This window comes from Schistocerca piceifrons, chromosome 7 (assembly GCF_021461385.2).
Source record: "Schistocerca piceifrons isolate TAMUIC-IGC-003096 chromosome 7, iqSchPice1.1, whole genome shotgun sequence".
Lineage (NCBI taxonomy): Eukaryota > Metazoa > Arthropoda > Insecta > Orthoptera > Acrididae > Schistocerca > Schistocerca piceifrons.
In genome coordinates, this window is record NC_060144.1 from 451,442,694 (window position 1) to 451,462,279 (window position 19,586).

The 19,586-nt window shown below is 43.3% G+C and overlaps 1 protein-coding gene across 1 annotated transcript in view; it reads right to left on the reverse strand.

Moving 5' to 3' along the window:
* LOC124709009 (A disintegrin and metalloproteinase with thrombospondin motifs 7-like) overlaps positions 1–19,586 on the reverse strand; it is a 552,648-nt gene that overhangs the window by 397,571 nt on the left and 135,491 nt on the right. Inside the window, exon 5 of the mRNA XM_047240641.1 lies at positions 365–454. Within this exon, the coding sequence (XP_047096597.1) occupies positions 365–454 (90 nt within the window). The remainder of the gene's footprint in view (positions 1–364; positions 455–19,586) is intronic.

Consider the following 19,586-nt stretch of genomic DNA (forward strand, 5'->3'; position numbering starts at 1 on the left):
CCAAGAAGGAAGGGTGGCGATAGTCATCTGCAAGGGCAAACGTAACTGTTATCAAGTGGCTAAAACACGTATTTCGATCCCTTACCATCGTCGAGTGGATCTAGCGTTGGTAGGGCGGGGAGAAGGGAGGGTGGAGGATGATCTGGGACACAATATGCCCTCCGCCACACACCGTACAGTGACTTGAGAAGTACAGCTGTAATTTTAGATCCAGGTGTAAGGATTTAATGTTGTATTTTCCGAAATTTTTATTTCTGCTTTCCAAGTAACCTATCTATTATTCTGAGCGCCCAACAGATACACAGCTAGTGTCAGAAATACTAGCTACGTACTTACAGACTTCTGTTTTACGGAATAACCTTACCTCCTCCTCTTCCTTCTCTAAGTAGATGATGCGCACAACTACGACGTTGAGCAGGTTGCCTACGCTGCCGTCGTGGTAGAAGTCTGCCACCTGCAACCCAGTACCAAGTTCGGTATCGTTGTCCTGGCGTCGATGCCACTCTAAAACACATTGTTGGCCATTAAAATTGCTACACAATAGAGCCGTCATGCAACGGACGTTAAAGTGACCTCAAGAGTACTACTTACTTAGATATATAAACGACTTAGCACCCGCTGCCGCACTAGAGTCTGCGTAGTAATTACAACTAAAATAATTTTATAAACATAGATTAGGCATGCTCAAAAATTAATGTATTAGAGAGTCGTTTATTTTTCTATGCAATTGTGACTCTATTCCGAATGCACTCCCGACCAAAAGTGATTCCGGTAGCTTGAATCCAAGGTTTTAGTTAATCATCCCTTTTGCGTTCTTGTTATGATAATTCCATAGAAACTTTCATAAACTAACACATGTTTCTCTATATCAGCAGTTTACATAGATTTGGTCCCTTAGGGGCTGAATTTCCAAAAACAGTGAGCCATGTATTTTTTTCATTTCTAGCCGAGAAGCCAAACACCAGTTTTCAGATATTTAACTTCAAAAATGCTTTCACAATGAATTCTCTCCCTTAGGGGTTGAATTTCCAAAAGCGATAAAATGCTAACACAGAAATCAAATACAAATTTTCAAAGATTTAGCTTCAAATATGATTGCATAATGACATATTTCCTTAAAAACTTTCATCCTCTATTTCACCCCATAGGAGGTGAATGTCCAAAAACAGTGACACCGTTTTTTCATGACCGAGATGGCAAATTCAATTTTTCATAGGTTTAGCTTTTATTTAAATATTTTCATAAAACAGTTCATACCCTATTTCACCTCCTTAGGGATTAAATGTCCAAAAGCACTGAAACACATATCTTTTAATTTATAAACGAGACGTTAAATACCAATTTTCATAGACATAGCTTTAAAAATACTTTAGCAATTCTTTAATAATGATTTATTTGGAAAAAAAAGTTTCACTATGTCACCACGATACGGGTTAAATTTCCAAAAATGCTGAAACACACACTTCTTTATTTCTGACTGAGAACACAAATACCATTTTTCGTAGGTCTATCTTCAAAATTGCCTTAATAGCGACGTATTTTCAAAAAAACCTTTCATCCCTTATTTCTACGCCTTAGCGGTGGAATTTCGAAAAATTCCTTCTTAAGCGTCGTCTGCAGTATAAGACCAAAAGCCTTTCAACATCTGAAGTTTCTGTCCTAAGCAGTTTGGGCTGGATGATGATGAGTCAGTCAGTCAGTTAGTCAGGATGGTGCCTTTGACATGTATACGACGTTAGTGCCTGCTTTATGATTACAGATTTTTTTGTTTTCCTTTAATTGAATTTTTATTTTTTTCACAAATTGCAACATCTTCTAAACTCTGCACACTAATTAAGGCCGTAGAAGCTCGGTCTTTTCCGAATCTACTTCTTATCAAAAAGCTATTCTTATGACTGGAGTCCAAGGCTTTTGTTAACCATATGTTCTGCGTTCTTGTAGTGATATCTCCATAGAAACTTTCATCCCCTAACAGCATTTATTTAGAAGTCAGTTACAAATTTTCGTAGATGTAGCTTTAATACAACGGGATATTTTCATAAAAATTTTCGTCCCCTGTTTGACCCTCTAAGTGGTTGAATTTCCAACACGTATTTTTTCCTAACCAAGAAGCCAAATAAAAATTGTCTTAGATTTAGCTTCAAAAATTCTTTCGCAATGAAATACACTCCTGGAAATTGAAATAAGAACACCGTGAATTCATTGTCCCAGGAAGGGGAAACTTTATTGACACATTCCTGGGGTCAGATACATCACATGATCACACTGACAGAACCACAGGCACATAGACACAGGCAACAGAGCATGCATAATGTCGGCACTAGTACAGTGTATATCCACCTTTCGCAGCAATGCAGGCTGCTATTCTCCCATGGAGACGATCGTAGAGATGCTGGATGTAGTCCTGTGGAACGGCTTGCCATGCCATTTCCACCTGGCGCCTCAGTTGGACCAGCGTTCGTGCTGGACGTGCAGACCGCGTGAGACGACGCTTCATCCAGTCCCAAACATGCTCAATGGGGGACAGATCCGGAGATCTTGCTGGCCAGGGTAGTTGACTTACACCTTCTAGAGCACGTTGGGTGGCACGGGATACATGCGGACGTGCATTGTCCTGTTGGAACAGCAAGTTCCCTTGCCGGTCTAGGAATGGTAGAACGATGGGTTCGATGACGGTTTGGATGCTCCGTGCACTATTCAGTGTCCCCTCGACGATCACCAGTGGTGTACGGCCAGTGTAGGAGATCGCTCCCCACACCATGATGCCGGGTGTTGGCCCTGTGTGCCTCGGTCGTATGCAGTCCTGATTGTGGCGCTCACCTGCACGGCGCCAAACACGCATACGACCATCATTGGCACCAAGGCAGAAGCGACTCTCATCGCTGAAGACGACACGTCTCCATTCGTCCCTCCATTCAAGCCTGTCGCGACACCAGTGGAGGCGGGCTGCACGATGTTGGGGCGTGAGCAGAAGACGGCCTAACGGTGTGCGGGACCGTAGCCCAGCTTCATGGAGACGGTGGCGAATGGTCCTCGCCGATACCTCAGGAGCAACAGTGTCCCTAATTTGCTGGGAAGTGGCGGTGCGGTCCCCTACGGCACTGCGTAGGATCCTACGGTCTTGGCGTGCATCCGTGCGTCGCTGCGGTCCGGTCCCAGGTCGACGGGCACGTGCACCTTCCGCCGACCACTGGCGACAACATCGATGTACTGTGGAGACCTCACGCCCCACGTGTTGAGCAATTCGGCGGTACGTCCACCCGGCCTCCCGCATGCCCTCTATACGCCCTCGCTCAAAGTCCGTCAACTGCACATACGGTTCACGTCCACGCTGTCGCGGCATGCTACCAGTGTTAAAGACTGCGATGGAGCTCCGCATGCCACGGCAAACTGGCTGACACTGACTGCGGCGGTGCACAAATGCTGCGCAGCTAGCGCCATTCGACGGCCAACACCGCGGTTCCTGGTGTGTCCGCTGTGCCGTGCGTGTGATCATTGTTTGTACAGCCCTCTCGCAGTGTCCGGAGCAAGTATGGTGGGTCTGACACACCGGTGTCAATGTGTTCTTTTTTCCATTTCCAGGAGTGTATTTTCGTAAGAATGTCCATCCCCTATTTCACCCTCTTGGGGACTGGATTTCCAAAAACAGTGAAACAAATCACATTTTATTTCTAACCGTGAAGTTAAATACAATCTTTCATAAATTTAGCTTCGAAAATGCTTTCATAATGAAATATTTCCTTAAAAAATTCATGTCCTATTTCCAAAAACACCGAAACACATTTTTTTTTTCATTTCAAACCGAAAAGTCAAATACTTATCTTCATAGATGTAGGTTTAAAAATGGTTTAGTAGTTCATTAATAATGATTTTTTTTTTAAAATCAGCAACTATTTCACTCCGATGAGAGCTAAATTTATAAAAAGGCTAAACACGTATTTCTTTATTTCTGACCAAGAAACCAAGTACAGCACCAATTTTCGTAGCTCTCGCTTCAAAAGTGTATTAATAGCAACATGTTTTCAAAAAACCTTTCACCCCTTATGGATGGAATTTCGAGAAATCCCTTTCTAAACGAAGTCTTCAGTGACACCCTCCGCAAATTTGAAGTTTCCATCATCAGTGGTTTGTCCTGGGAGATGATGAGTCAGTGAGTGAGTCAGTCAATCGGGACACTGACTTTTATATATAGAGACAGAATAGCAATCCAGGGCAACCGCACAAAGAAGACTGTAGTGAAGTCAACAACGGTCTGTACATATGGATGCTTTGATATCTAAACGATTATAATTTCAGCGTACGGAAAAAGACAGATTAGAATGGTGTCAGCTACAGTCTATACAACGGGAAAGATTGCAAAGCAATTTTTCGTTCAGAAATCGTAGTTGAAGATCGTTTGTCAGAAATTTGTCGCACATTTCGGAATTCTGCAGCGGTAGAAATTTAGTTAATCGAGACTGCAGTTCATCGTTATGTGACAGTGCTCCTCGCGGTGGTTGGGGCCCATGACTGCCAGGAGCGCATGGACTCGATGGGTTCAGGAGGTCCATATTCAGTACTATGCAGGGTGTCAAATGCCGCACCACATGACTAGCACTATAGAGAACATCCATATTCTTAACTCAGTCTTGGACTATTGCACATCCACGTCACGTAGATTGAGCCAAGCAGTGGGTTCTTTTGTAGCAAGACGAGTATCCACCGCGAATAGTGTGTCGATGTTTGGAGCAAAATGGACTGTCACGGTATCAGTGAGAGCCGAGCCGACAGTGGTGATAGCAATGGACGTATTCTTGTGCGGAGGCCCAAAGGAGAACGAACGTAGTCTAACTGCAATCGTCATAGGGCCGAACGCAGTATGAGGTGAGACTGAGTACACGACACGACCACCTCCGGTTCGTATAGCCGATAATTTGGAGAGAAGACGTTACAATTCTCTCATTTTAACGACAGTGGCTGTGCCCTATTTTTGAGGTCTCTGTGACGTTATCTTTCAAAATAATAACGCAGTATTTCATGTTGCCCGTGCTGACCTGGCCTAGCTCGCTACAGAAGTTGTTAGACTGTTTCCCTCTCCAGTACGTTTTACGGATCTCTCACCAATTAATGGGATGTCAAACTGATTCCATATTTTTAAATTTCCAGAAGGCTTTCGACACCGTTCCTCACAAGCATCTTCTAACCAAACTGCGTGCCTACGGAGTATTGCCTGAGTTATGACTGTCAGAAAGGTCACAGTTCGTAGTGATAGACGGAAAGTCATCGAGTAAAACAGAAGTAATATCCGGCGTTCCCCAAGGAAGTGTTATAGGCCCTCTAGTGTTCCTGATCTACATTAACGACATAGGACACAATCTGAGTAGCCGTCTTAGGTTGTTTGCAGATGATGCTGTCATTTACCATCTTGTAAAGTCATCAGATGATCAAAACGACTTGCAAAATGATTTAGATAAGATATCTGTACGATGTGAAAAGTGGCGATTGACCCCGAATAAGGAAAAGTGAAGTTATTCACATGAGTACTAAACGAAATCAGCTAAATTTCTATTACGCGATAAGTCACACAAATCTGGAGGCTGTAAATTCAACTAAATACTTAGGGATTACAATAACAAATAACCTAAACTGGAACGATCACATAGACAATATTGTGGGTAGAGCAAACCAAAGAGTGCGATACATTGGCAGAACACTCAGAAGGTGCAACAGGTCTACTAAAGAGATTGTTACAGCACGCTTGTCCGCCCTATTCTGGATTATTGCTGTGCGGTGTGGGATCCGCATCAGGTGGGACTGACGGATGACGTCGAAAAAGTACAACGAAGGGCAGATCGTTCTGTATTATCGCGAAATAGGAGAGACAGTGTCACAGACATGATACGTGAATTGGAGTGGTCATTCAACAAAGGCGTTTTTAGATGCGATGGGATCTTCTCATGAAATTTCAATCACCAGTTTCCTCCTCCGATTGCGAAAACATTCTGCTGGCACTCACCTTCATCGGGAGAAATGCTCAGCACGATGAAATAAGAGAAATCAGGGCTCGCACGGTAACATTTAAGTGGTCGTTTTTCCCGCGTGCCGTTCGAGAGTGGAACGGTAGAGAGACAGCTTGAAGGTGGTTCATTGAACCCTCTGTCAAGCACTTTATTGTGAATAGCACAGTAATCACGTAGATGTAGATGTAGAATAACATCTGGTCATGAGCTACCGAGTCACTGGTACGCCACAACTTGCCAGCTCGTGGGTACTAACAATCTCTGGTACAGGACGAAGTAGTACGGAATGACGTTCCCGTATCTGTCATCCTACCACAGTTCGAATTGATGTCCAGCCAGATTAGAGCCATTATTGGTGCAAGACGTGGCAGCTATATGTACTAATTTTCGCACTCTGTATACCATTAAATCACCAACAAATTTAATCGTGTAGTCTTAGTATACGGTGCGATCAAAAAGTTCCCGTCCAAAGCCCGTAAATCCAGAATCGGTGTGACAGTCAAGTAAAATTGCTGTGAGCACTGAGGCAATCATTCCACCGACGCACTGGATTGAAGACATCCGTCTGATGAAAGACCGTGTCCTGCTGCGTGAAGAAGTCCGTAACTGTCTGCTGCACATTCTCGTCCGCCAGGAATCGTTTACCCTTCTACGCACTTTTTTAAGGGACTGAAAAAGTGATAATCTCTTGGAGAAAGATCAGGACTATAGGGCGGGCGCTCGCGTGTCTTCCACTTCAGCTGGCTTAACTTCGGCGTTACATTCGCGTTTTGGGGACGTGCGTTATCATCAAGGACTAGCAACCAGAACTTGGCGCACCATTCCACAACGGAGGTTTCCGACAGACATGCTGCCCCATACACATTCTTCATTCCTCGACAGATACCTCCCAGTGTTTGTCCTTCTGCAGCCAGGAAAGCACGTTGGTTCTGTTTGGACGTGTTTGGCAATAAAGACACTATAGTTCACGTCTCCGCATTTACCACATGCACATCGTAAGGATACAAATGCCACACCGATACCTTGTCTGCACGTCGATGTTTATATACCAGCATCGGATCCGCACTCCAACTAAGTTGCAGCAACGCCCTCAAACGGAAACTTTTAGATCGTCCCTTATAATATACTCTATTCACACTTCAACTAAAATTTCGTTATTTGGCACCTTGGAGAGGCAATTTTAATGGCTAGCTGTGTAGTAGTTAAAAAACACTGCTAGTTCATCTTTATTAATACTTTGGAACGTTTTCGAAAGACACATTTTGACTTTTTTCTAAGTAAGTGCAATAATATCAGCACGAAGAAAGAAATCTTCGAGTTTCGCATTCTCGTAGCGTTTTCAGTATTATTCTAAGGAAAACAGTTATTATGACTTACTTTCTGTTTTATTATGTTAAATGTCTCCGTTAGTGTTCTAGCTTTCTTTCCAGATCATGTTCATAAGAACATAAATCTTTCTTCATAATGCTAACTGCAGTCCCGGTTTAACTGAAATATCCCTTAATGAGAGTTCAGTGAAGAAGAAGTCACAGCAGTTCCGTCCAGTGAGATGACAGCCATACAGGATGATACACCAAACTGTCTGAGATAATAGTGCGGGTACAATGTCGGAGTCATAACTGTAATGCACGAAGAGCTGACTAGAAACGGAGCACTAAACTGGATTGAATGAGAATTAAGGGAGGAACTGGGTTTCGCCTAGTAGAATACATCATCCGCAATTTTCCCTGAAGCGGGAATTGGATTACCACACAGATTCATTGCCTTCCCGGTGATAGTTAAAAATCTCTACTGTAACCTAGGAACTGTTATAAAAGTGTACTGCTGATTTTTAGATCAATACGTAGATTGTGATTTCAAATTATTTCATTTGACAACCTGATCATTACGTTAATGTACCGCAGACAAGGAAATAAAAGTCACATCTTGACAGATTATCTCATGGACTCACTCCGTTACATGCCTAACATTTACGAAATTCAGTGACAGATGTTTCCGTAAACGGAAGAAGAAGACTGTGTGTGCGTATGGTACATTGAAGTATTCTTATTTGTATAAATATTACTAACAAAATTTACTCTCTCGGCAGGAGCGGTTAAAATAGGAGGCACTCATGGAGTTTTTGTTTTTATGTACGTGGAATAGCAATAAAGTTTTAATTATCACCTCAAAGAAATATAGTTTCGTAATTTTTTTTTGCTTGTTTGTTTGAAGCTACGTCTCCTGGTAAACCGGAAAATTTCAAACGCATAATAGAGTAGAATGCTAATAATGTAGCCTGTCCATAAGTGAATATGAGTGGTTATCTGCTTACTGCAGCTGAAGGAGAACAATGCTGCAACGTTCGATACTAAGGAGGTGGAAACGGTCGAAAACAATGCATCATTATATGAGACAATGACTAGATGGCATCCAATGTGGTTAAACGAGCCTAAATAACTGTTACGTGACAAATTATTGGCTCTGAGTACTATGGGACTCAACTGCTGTGGTCATCAGTCCCCTAGAACTTAGAACTAATTAAACCTAACTAACCTAAGAACATCACACACACCCATGCCCGAGGCAGGATTCGAACCTGCGACCGTAGCAGCAGCGCGGCCCCGGACTGGAGCGCCTAGAACCGCACAGCCACCGCGGCCGGCGACAAATTATTAAGGAAACGCGAAAGTCAAATTTTCTAAGTTAGAACAGCCGGCGTCACTCAGTCACGGAGAAGTATCAATAGCCGCCAACCGGGAAGCATAAACATTTCATCACCGTTATTCGGTCTGGAAGACAGCAACCTCGACACCCTTGAGCGAGCTCAACAGAAAATCGTTAGAGAAATGCAGTAGCAGGGGTTCGAGTAAACAAATTAGTTAAGCAAATGTAACGGAATTGAAGACCGCTTACGATGTGTGAGGAGCAGAACCGACTCGGTCATTACGATTGACGTCTTGGAACAGAGTCTCTCCTCGACAAAATAAATACTCCAATCCAACTAGCTTAGAGCACTCGATCAGTAAGTAGGATCGAAGGTGTTCATGTCATTCAGACGCGATTCTCTGGTTATGGTATAGTGACATCTTGTGTGTGAGACTGCTCTAGTGTTGGTCTTTTAATTGTTGTCTTATTAGAAGATCAGTGGTTCGTGGACAGGGCTGATAAAGTTCAGCAGCCAGCACTGAAGTGAGCACAACAATCAGTACTGATGGGCAGTCCGGGAGTCTACCAACACGGGTTAGATCCAGGACTAAAGCTGCCCTAAAACCCCAGCGCCGCACGATTCTGACGACATACCGTATCGATGGGCCAGGTTCAACATTCGGCACATCACGGCATCCGACATCGCGGTCCATCTGATGGTACAACGCAGGTAGTGATCATCTCCAAGCAGAGCTGCCGGTGGAGCGTGCCTGCCATGCCAGCGGCCGGCAAACTATCGCGTCAGAATGTCATCGACTTCTACACCGAGCTAATGCAACATCCTCGGCGGCCTAGAGTCTGCTGTTGGATTTAGTGAATTCCTCTCGGGATTGCGTAGCCACCAGCCGTCGCAGAAGACACGGCAACGATCTTTATTCTGAGCAATAAATAGAATAATCTTCAATACTGTTTTACTGAGTTTAACGGCGCCGGCGAGGTCCTCGATCTGCGCTCTGACGAAATAGTAGGGGTTTCCAGCCCGACAGTAGGCGAGCACTTCATAATGACGAACAAAGTCACAACCCATCTCTGAAGAACCAGTAATCGCGAGAGAAGTGGAAGATCTGGGGCTCCAAGACCGACGTATCAAAATAAAAAAAGTGAAAATCAGTCGTGGATCAATTTTCATCATTCAACACGACATACTGGACGTGGCAAACGGTTCCAACCGCTGGATTCCGCGACTGCTTATACATATTCAGATAGGACGTAGAACCTAGGCAGTGATTGAAATGTTGCAGCTGTGGCAGGCCAGCCCATGTGGTTTCTCTGGCTAGCTACTCAACACTACTGGGTTATCCCTACATCACCGAGGGAAAGGAACGAAGCAAGCAGTGACAACACATGTGTTCACCAAAAATAGCGAAAAGTAAACCATCATCGGGCAATGTGATCCTGTTTTTTGGGGCTGACAAATTATACTGCCCACTTGCACTAATGTGACCACGTGTCAGAATCCTCAATAATCACATTTTGCAGCGCGGACCGCAGCGAGAAGAGCAAGAAGAGAGCCACTGAGGTTCTGGAAGGTACCGACAAAGATTCGGAGCCATGCCAACATGAGTGCCGCGATCAGTTGCGCAAGATTCCTCGGTTGAGGATCCATGGCACGAGCAGCCGGATCAAGATGGTCTCAGATTCTCGATTAGGTTTTAATCTGGGGAGTTTGGTGGCCAGGTAAGTACGATAAACTCGTCCTGGTGCTCTTCGAGCAACGCTCGTACACCGCGAGCTGTGCGGCACGTTTAATTGAGTTGACGGTAGAGACCATCGCGCCGAGGGAAAACAAACTGCTGGAGGGGTAGACATGGTCCCCAAGGGTAGATGCGTTCTTGTTTTGATCCATTGTACCTTCCAGAATGACGAGATCACCCAGGAAATATCATAGAAACATTCCTCAGACTCTAGCCTTCCATCCTCCGGCTTGTATCCTTCTAACGATTGTTGCAGGGTGTTTGTTTCAAGATGTATCACGCCGGTGGAGCATAAAACGTGACTGATCTGAAAAGGTCACCTATCACCACTCATTGGACTTCCAGTTGCGGTATTAGAGTGTAAATTCCAGCCTTAATCACCTATGAACAGCAGTCAGCATGGGTGCACAAAACAAGCCCTTGCTGCACACGTTTGCTGAACGGGCGTTGAGGACACACTTTCGGTAGCCCCTTGGTTCATCTGGGCGGTCAGTTGCTCAACACTTCTCGGTGCACATCTCCGCAGCCATTGTTTATCCCTGTTATCTCTGTGGTTCGTGATCCACCGCAGATATCTGGACGTCGGTTTTGAAAGGCTATTTTGATATGCACAGTATACTTTGACCACGGCAGTACGCTAACAGTTTACTAACTTTGCCGTTTCGGAAATGCTTGCACCCTTGGCAGGAAAGCCAATGATCATACCTGTTTGTACGTCAGATAAATGATAATGACTGCATTGCTCCCACGTCCCGCCCGACACGCTTTATATACCCTCCACTGGTAGTGCTGGCACCTGGCGTCTGTGGGTGGTTATTGTACGTTAACGTCTTGTATAGGCGGTGGTCAAATTAATGCGACAGCATCATGTATGTTCATAAGGTGCAAATCGTAACAGGAAATTACTACCACAACTTGTCAAGATGAAGTATCACAGTACGCTGTCCAAGACGTTGTTTTTGCTCCATGATAACGCCCCAGCGCTTTTTGCACACGACAGAGCCACACATGCTGCTTGTTTGGGCTAATCTTGCCGTATTCTCCAGACACCAGCTTCGACTTGTTCCTCTTTGCTCCAATGAAATAAACAATGCGAGACAGGCGTTTTCAGAATGACGACAAGGTGGTTTTCAAGGTGGAATGTTCCGTGAACAGCGAAAATGCACACATCTACAACAAAGTTCTCCACCAAGTCATCCATCACTGGAAAATGTGTCGCACTGAACGGTGAATATTTAGAGGAACACAAACATGGTCACTAATTTCCGTGTACGCAACTTGATTTTTTCGAGATGATAATTAAAACTTCGTGGCCACGCTTCGTCTCATAGACCCCACTGTCGTGTACATGTCTGACAGCTGCTACGTTAAACTCTGATCTCATGAATAATTAAACAGAACAGATATCTCAGGGAACAACAAATTTAATGTCAGGTATTGTGGTTACACTCAAAGACGTGGTGAAGGCAGATACAAAGGCAGAATGTATCAGCAAGCTGGATGAGGATTTAAAAAAAAAAATGGTTCAAATGGCTCTGAGCACTATGGGACTCAACTGCTAAGGTCATTAGTCCCCTAGAACTTAGAACTAGTTAAACCTAACTAACCTAAGGACATCACACACATCCATGCCCGAGGCAGGATTCGAACCTGCGACCGTAGCGGTCTCGCGGTTCCAGACTGCAGCGCCTAGAACTGCACGGCCACTTCGGCCGGCTAAGAGGATTTCAAAAATTTGTTTGAAAAACTTTTGTCAATGGACAGGTGAAATAGGCCCCGAGGGAGTTTGCACTGGGAACGTGCCTGTCTCGCTAGAGTTGGATCACAACGGTTTGGGTGTCTTCGTGTGCCTACTAAAATTCCGGAGTCCACCAGGAAGTGAGCCAACGAATCACAACCCTGCGTTTACATTTTGTAGTCCCATTTAATATTAAACCCACTTCCTCACTTAAAGACAAATAGGCAAAGAGAGTGGGTCTCCCACCACTTCATCTTGAAGTACTAATTAACTTTTCTCTGGAACTCCAACTGAACAGATCTTGGAAGGCCTAACAACACCAACCGACTGCTGTGTCATTCTCAGTCGATAGGCGTCAGTGGGTACAGATATGGAGGGGCATGCGAACAGCACACCGCTCTCCCGGCCGTTGTTAGTTTTCGTGACTGGAGACGCTACTTTTCATTTAAGTGGCTCTTCAGTTTCACTCACAAGAGCTGAGTGTGCCCTGCTTGCCAACAGCACACGGCAGACCGTGCTGGCCAAGCCTGACAGCTCTTAACTTCGGTGATTTGACTTGAACCGGTGTTACCACTGCGACAATACATTTGGCAATTACTTTTTCAGTTAATATAAAATGACAGTATAGGCTTAATTAAGTACCGTGGAATGCTACACTGGATCCTGATTGGTAGGAGGTGGTCAGGAGGCGATAGCACGTAAGTATGCACTTCGTCGTTGGCACTCAAGAGTTATGGATGACCAAGGCTTCTTCCTCCACATTCGCGAGCTGGTCTACGGGCATTTAACATGGTTGAGACGTTGTGTATCAGTTACCTTGCTTCATCGGAGTTCATTTTCCCCATCCAGGAATAATATGTGCCCTAGCCGTTTTAGTGTAAATAATAGTAGTATAAGATGTAAACAGCGCTTACCCAAAGTTAATCAAAATGTATTGTTGGCAGTATATGACAACAGTAACAGAAACCGTCTTATCCTGTCAAAGCTTTGTTTTTTTGGAGTTGAGAACCGAGTGGCGACTTTGGCTTGTTATTAGTTCCTAATGTTGTTTCACGTGCTATATTAGGCGTATCTATTGTGCACGAAAGATTTCTTCATTATTATTTTCGTTTCCCTTTTTCTCGAAACACATTCAACATCCAGTGACAGATAAGACTACCCTCTATTTTATTCAGTTGATTACGTTATTCAACTAAACGCATCCACGTTGCTCCTGCATACTTTTAATGGCATCTGCCCACATCCTTTTAGGTCCACGTTTTGTTTTGTAATATCTCCTTGAATGCAGCAGTGAACTTTCTTTGTCTGTGTACCAACATATTCGACCCACATCCATTTCATTTTCATTGCGATGAAGATTTAGTCTTCCTGTCTCTCCCAGAAACTCTCAACATGAATCACTTGATCACATGGTAACCCTCAGTCCTCAAGTCATTTACGCATTAAGAATCCATGTATTCCTGCCATTACGTCAAACCTGGTTATACACAAAGGCACACGGGAAGTTAAGGTTTTGAAAACCGTGTGTAGCTGATCAAAACGATACAGGGCACTACTACTCTTTTTTTTATCTCTTTATCTACTCAGTAGCCGTTTTCAACTCTCCTAAATACAAAATCTCTTTACCTAATACTTTGAATTCATTGTTAACGTATATTCTATCTTCTTTTCGGTACTTTCATTACCCCACTATTTTACTCTTATTATATTGGGATCGCATGTCTGTTAACCATTTGGCTGTATTAACTACTTCCATTCGTTGTTGAATTTCATCTAGAGCAGAGGCAAACACTACAGCCGAGATTAACTTGGTCATTAGCAATGTGAGTGTGTGTTTGTGGTTTTTTTTCTGGACGCCTTGAACATTTATAGCAAATTTGGTACATCAATGAGTAACTACATATGTAAAAAGGTGAAAGTATATGTTTCTAGAGGCCTTTTCAGGTCTCTAACGTATATGACGCATATATATGAAAATTTGTACCAAGGCTGCTATTCGAACAGGGGTTTCCTGCTCATTAGGCAGACGCGCTAACCAATACGCCAGCCTGGAACAGTGGCTTTGCACAACTACATGGGCTACCATAGCACGCCCCGCTCTTCAATACAAATTCCAATTCACGCCTCAGTCGACTTGGTATTTCTCCTAAACAGGTGCTTTAATTTTAATTAAAGCTTTTGTGCCTGGGTTTCAAGAAGGGTCCCCAGTTTCTATGGTGTTCAAGTTTAGGGGGAGTACAGAGTGGGCTGAGGCATGAATAGGAACTTGTGGAGGGAGGGGTGATAGGCTAGTCCGTTGTGCAAAGCCACTGTGCCAGGGCGGTCTAGTGGTTGATGCATCTGCCGAGTGACACGAGACCCAGGTTCGAATCCCAGCCTTGATACGAATGTTCATTCGTTGATTCAGTCTGCTTATATACATCAAAGTGCCTCAACACTGCCTAACACTTCATTCATAACGTTGGTCGTTCAGCAGAAGATTGTTTGCTGGGTTTCTGCACATACGTCTAGAGTGTATCATAATTAATGGCGTTAGCGGATGCAGTTGAAGGTACCGACACTAGAAGCTGGCGTTTGAAGATTCATATTTCTAGCCGCGCCGTTGTGAGTTAATTTGATCATGAATTGGCTTGGGTATATTCTAGATTACTTGTCACACAACGTCACTAACCTGCAAGGAAATTCCTTTTGTGTTCGTCAGAGCTATGACGATGAGGGTTGCTTATCTGCACAATCAACACGGTAATTTTTCTCCAGTGAAGAAATGTTTATTGTTTTTTAGGGGTCTACGTTTGACTCTCAGATCAAGTGGTTGTCCACTTAGTTTGAATAACGTATTCCAATAGTCCTTTTACTATGCCTTCACGACAAAATAAATTTGTTAGAGGAAAAGCTGATATTTCGTTTTAAGCGACCTTGGCCACCCTCCCTTTTATGATTACTACCGGGAATTAGCAGTAACATGCACACAACTTTCAAATTCTGATGTGAAAGATATACACAGGAATGAGATGGTAGAATTGCGGAGATGACATAAAAATAATCGAAAACCGCCAATATTAGTGTCGAATCCATAGTTTTTTGAGTTGTAAGATTGATTAGTGAAAGTTTCTATGACATTTAAGTCCAAGTTCTGTCGTAGAGACTCTCCTAGAAATTTTTAGAAACTTGGCGGAACAGTATATTCCTCCTAGAATCAGAAAACTTATGTTAGACTATCGATTTCAGTCCACACTGACCATTCCTAGATTTGTCAGAATAGAGGAACCAAATGCAACTAATGGATAAACTACATCTTACAAACAATAAATTATGAAATAATGAAAATGTAGTGATTTCATATACAGGGTGGTCCACTGATAGTGACCGGGCCAAATATCTCACGAAATAAGCGTCAAACGAAAAAACTACAAAGAACGAAGCTTGTCTAGCTTGAAGGGAGAAACAGGATGGCGCTATGGTTGGCCCGCTAGATGGCGCTGCCATAGGTCAAACGGATATCAACCGCGTTTCTTTTAATAGGAACCCCATTTTTTTAATTACATATTCGTGTAGTTCGTAAAGAAATATGAATGTTTTAGTTGGACTAGTTTTTTTCGCTTTGTGATAGATGGCTCAAAATTTAAGACGAACAGTTGGTAACAGGTAGGTTTTTTAAATTAAAATACAGAACTTAGGTACGTTTGAACATTTTATTTCGGTTGTTCCAGTGTGATACATGTACCATAGTGAACTTATCATTTCTGAGAACGCATGCTGTTACAGCGTGATTACCTGTAAATACCACATTAATGCAATAAATGCTCAAAATGATGTCCGTCAACCTCAATACATTTGGCAATACCTGTAACGACATTCCTCTCAACAGCGAGTAGTTCGCCTTCCGTAATGTTCGCACATGCATTGACAATGAGCTAACGCATGTTGTCAGGCGTTGTCGGTAGATCACGATAGCAAATATCCTTCAACTTTCCCCACAGAAAGAAATCCGGGGACATCAGATCCGGTGAACGTGCGGGCCATGGTACGGTGCTTCGACCACCAATCCACCTGTCATTAAATATGCTATTCAATACCGCTTCAACTTGACTAGAAGAAGGGATTGGTTGGTAGGACATGTTCTGAGGCATCAAAGGATCACCAATTTAGTACTGGAGGGCAGCGTGGAGGGCAAAAATCGTAGAGGGAGACCAAGAGATGAATACACTAAGCAGATTCAAAAAGAAGAAGGCTGCAGTACGTACTGGGAGGTGAAGCAGCTTGCACAGGATATAGTAGCATGGAGAGCTGCATCAAACCAGTCTCAGGACTGAAGAACACAACAACAACAACAACAACACCGCTTCAACCGCACGCGAGCTATGTGCCGGAAATCCATCATGTTGGAAATACATCGCCATTCTGTCATGCAGTGAAACATCTTGTAGTAACATCGATAGAACATTACGAAGGAAATCAGCGTACAATGCACCATTTATACTATACACTGCCGGCCGGAGTGGCCGAGCGGTTCTAGGCGCTACAGTCTGGAACCGCGCGACCGCTAAGGTCGCAGCTTCGAATCCTGCCTCGGGAATGGATGTGTGTGATGTTCTTAGGTTAGTTAGGTTTAAGTAGTTCTAAGTTCTATGGGACTGATGACCTCAGCAGTTAAGTCCCATAGTGCTCAGAGCCATTTGAACCATACTATACACTGACGGGAAAAAAAGTCGCAACACAAAAAAATAATTAATGTAGATAATGAAATTTCGGGAATGAATTTTAAGTGATTAGTGTTGCAAGATCACGAGTTAATGTTAGCGCTAAATAAGCTATTGGAAATGTGAAAGGGTATACATCAGTATCAAGTGTATCCGTCAGAATGTTGAATGAAAACGTGCATGCATTGTATTGCATTGATGCTTGTTGTCAGTTTATAGGATGGAGTTTCATGCCTGTCGCACTTGATCAGTGCATACAAGGACGGTTAATGCTGTTTGTGGACGACGTTGGAGTTGTCGTCCGATGATGTCCGATACGTGCTCGATTAGGGACAGATTTGGTGATAGAGCAGGCCGAAGCAACATGTCGAGACTCTGTTGTGCATGTTGCGTTACAACAGCGGTATGTGAGCGAACGGTGTTCTGCTGGAAAACACCATGTGGAATGCCGATTTTTTTAAAAATATTAGCAAACTTTAAATTCTTACTTTAAAAAACGATAGAATGAAACAAATAACTGAAATTCGCAGGTGTCTCCAAGACAATTCGTTTTTTAGTCTACTGTTGTTACGTTCTCAAGATTTTCGACTGAAAAAGCGTCATTCTCACTTAGTTCATCAATTACCGATTTAAAATTTTCAGAATTGTTTGCATAATACACTGCTGCTCCTAGCCACATTCCCCAATAGTAGCTATCGCTCAAGGTGGAGGTGCAAGATACAGATTTTTGACTCTGAACAAATCAGTTCTTGTTCGCGCTTTCACAAACACCTTTTTGCCATTTGAGATTAATTTGTCACATCAGTATACAACGTACGTATGTACCCATATACTCTGTGTAAATCATGTACTATACAAGTTACATATCGATGTGTGGCAATCTTACAGGGAGTTCTTCGGCTGCCATCTACATATATGAAGCAGAATCCGTACGTAAGAATAAAACACTATTAAATTTCACCCATTCGGCTATAATAACTGCAGAGATTCATTGAATAATAGAGCCATTGTTACATGATTCGATACGTATATTTCTTGACGCGCCAATAGAAAATACCGCTTGGAAACTTTTTTCATCATTTTCTAGCACACGTACAACAACACTACCCACTTTCCTGCCGCTAGACTATGGTGATTCGCCAGTGCTTACCCATTTTTTCTTTTATTTTCACATTCTGCTCTGATTTTACTTAGAATTTCTTCGTAATGTTGATTCGTCTGGTATTTCAAAATTTGTGTATTTCGTTAGAAAATTTCTGAGCACTTGACTTCTCAGTTTATATAAAGGAATATCACAGTAAAGAAAAGTGTAGCATAAATATGCATAATATTCGGAACTTTTTGAAACTAGGGCAAGTGAAAGAAAGAGTTGCTTCACATATAAGAGCTTTTCTAGAAGTTATACGTGAAGCGAACAGTCTATGTTTACTACTTGTTAAATGCTGCCAGACCTAGATCGATAGTTTGCATTTGCAGATTTCCCACATTTTTGACAGAACAGAATTATTGTATCGCTTGTGAAGATGCCATTGTATTCAGCAACATATTTTTGTAAACGTTCAGCATTGCATCACCGATCACTTCACTTGAGATCCGCACTGTACAAACGCTCTGCTTTAAACAAGATGAGGACAAAAAATGGTTCAAATGGCTCTGAGCACTATGGGACTTAACATCTGAGGTCATCAGCCCCCTAGAACCTAGAACTACTTAAACCTAACTAACCCAAGGACATCACACACATCCATGCCCGAGGCAGGATTCGGACCTGCGACCGTAGCGGTCGCGCGGTTCCAGCCTGAAGCGCCTAGAACCGACCGGCCACATCGGCCGTCTAGATGAGGACAATGACAGAAGACTTGAATACATTGCGTCCGCCGTCCAAATCATAAATAAGGTTCAAATGGTTCTAAGCACTACGGGACTTAACATCTGAGGTCATCAGTCCCCTAGACTTAGAACTACTTAAACCTAACTAAACTAAGGACATCACACACATCCATGCCCGAGGCAGGATTCGAACCTGCACCCGTAGCAGTACCGCTGTTCCGGACTGTAGCGCCTAGAACCACTCGGCCACAGCGGCTGGCCATAAATAAGGGATTCCACTTTCAGACAACGAGGCAGCACGTGTCATGGATGTCACTCTCTACGCAATATGTTTACAAATGAATTCCATTCAGATTGCGTTTTCATAATATGATAATGCACGAGATTTTGTGTTGAATTTAAAACTTATAACATAGAAAAGTGACGAAGAACGCGCTTTAAGAAAAATTATTTAAAATATTTATTTGCAGAAAATACACTACTGGCCATTAAAATTGCTACACCAAGAAGAAATGCAGATGATAAACAGGTATTCAGTGCACACATATATTATACTAGAACAGACAAGTGATTACATTTTCATGGTGCGTAGTTCCTGCGAAATCAGTACCCACAACAACCACCTCTGGCCGTAATAACGGCCTTGATACGCCTGGGCATTGAGTCAAACAGAGCTTGAATAGCGTGTACAGGTACAGCTACCCATGCAGCTTCAACACGGTACCACAGTTTATCAAGGGTAGTGACTGGCGTATTGTGACGAGCCAGTTGCTCGGCCACCATTGACCAGACGTTTTCAATTGGTGAGAGATCTAGAGAATGTGCTGGCCAGGGCACCAGTCGAACATTTTCTGTATCCAGAAAGGCCCGTACAGGACCTGCAGCATGCGGTCGTGCATTATCCTGCTGAAATGTAGGGTTTCGCAGGGATCGAATG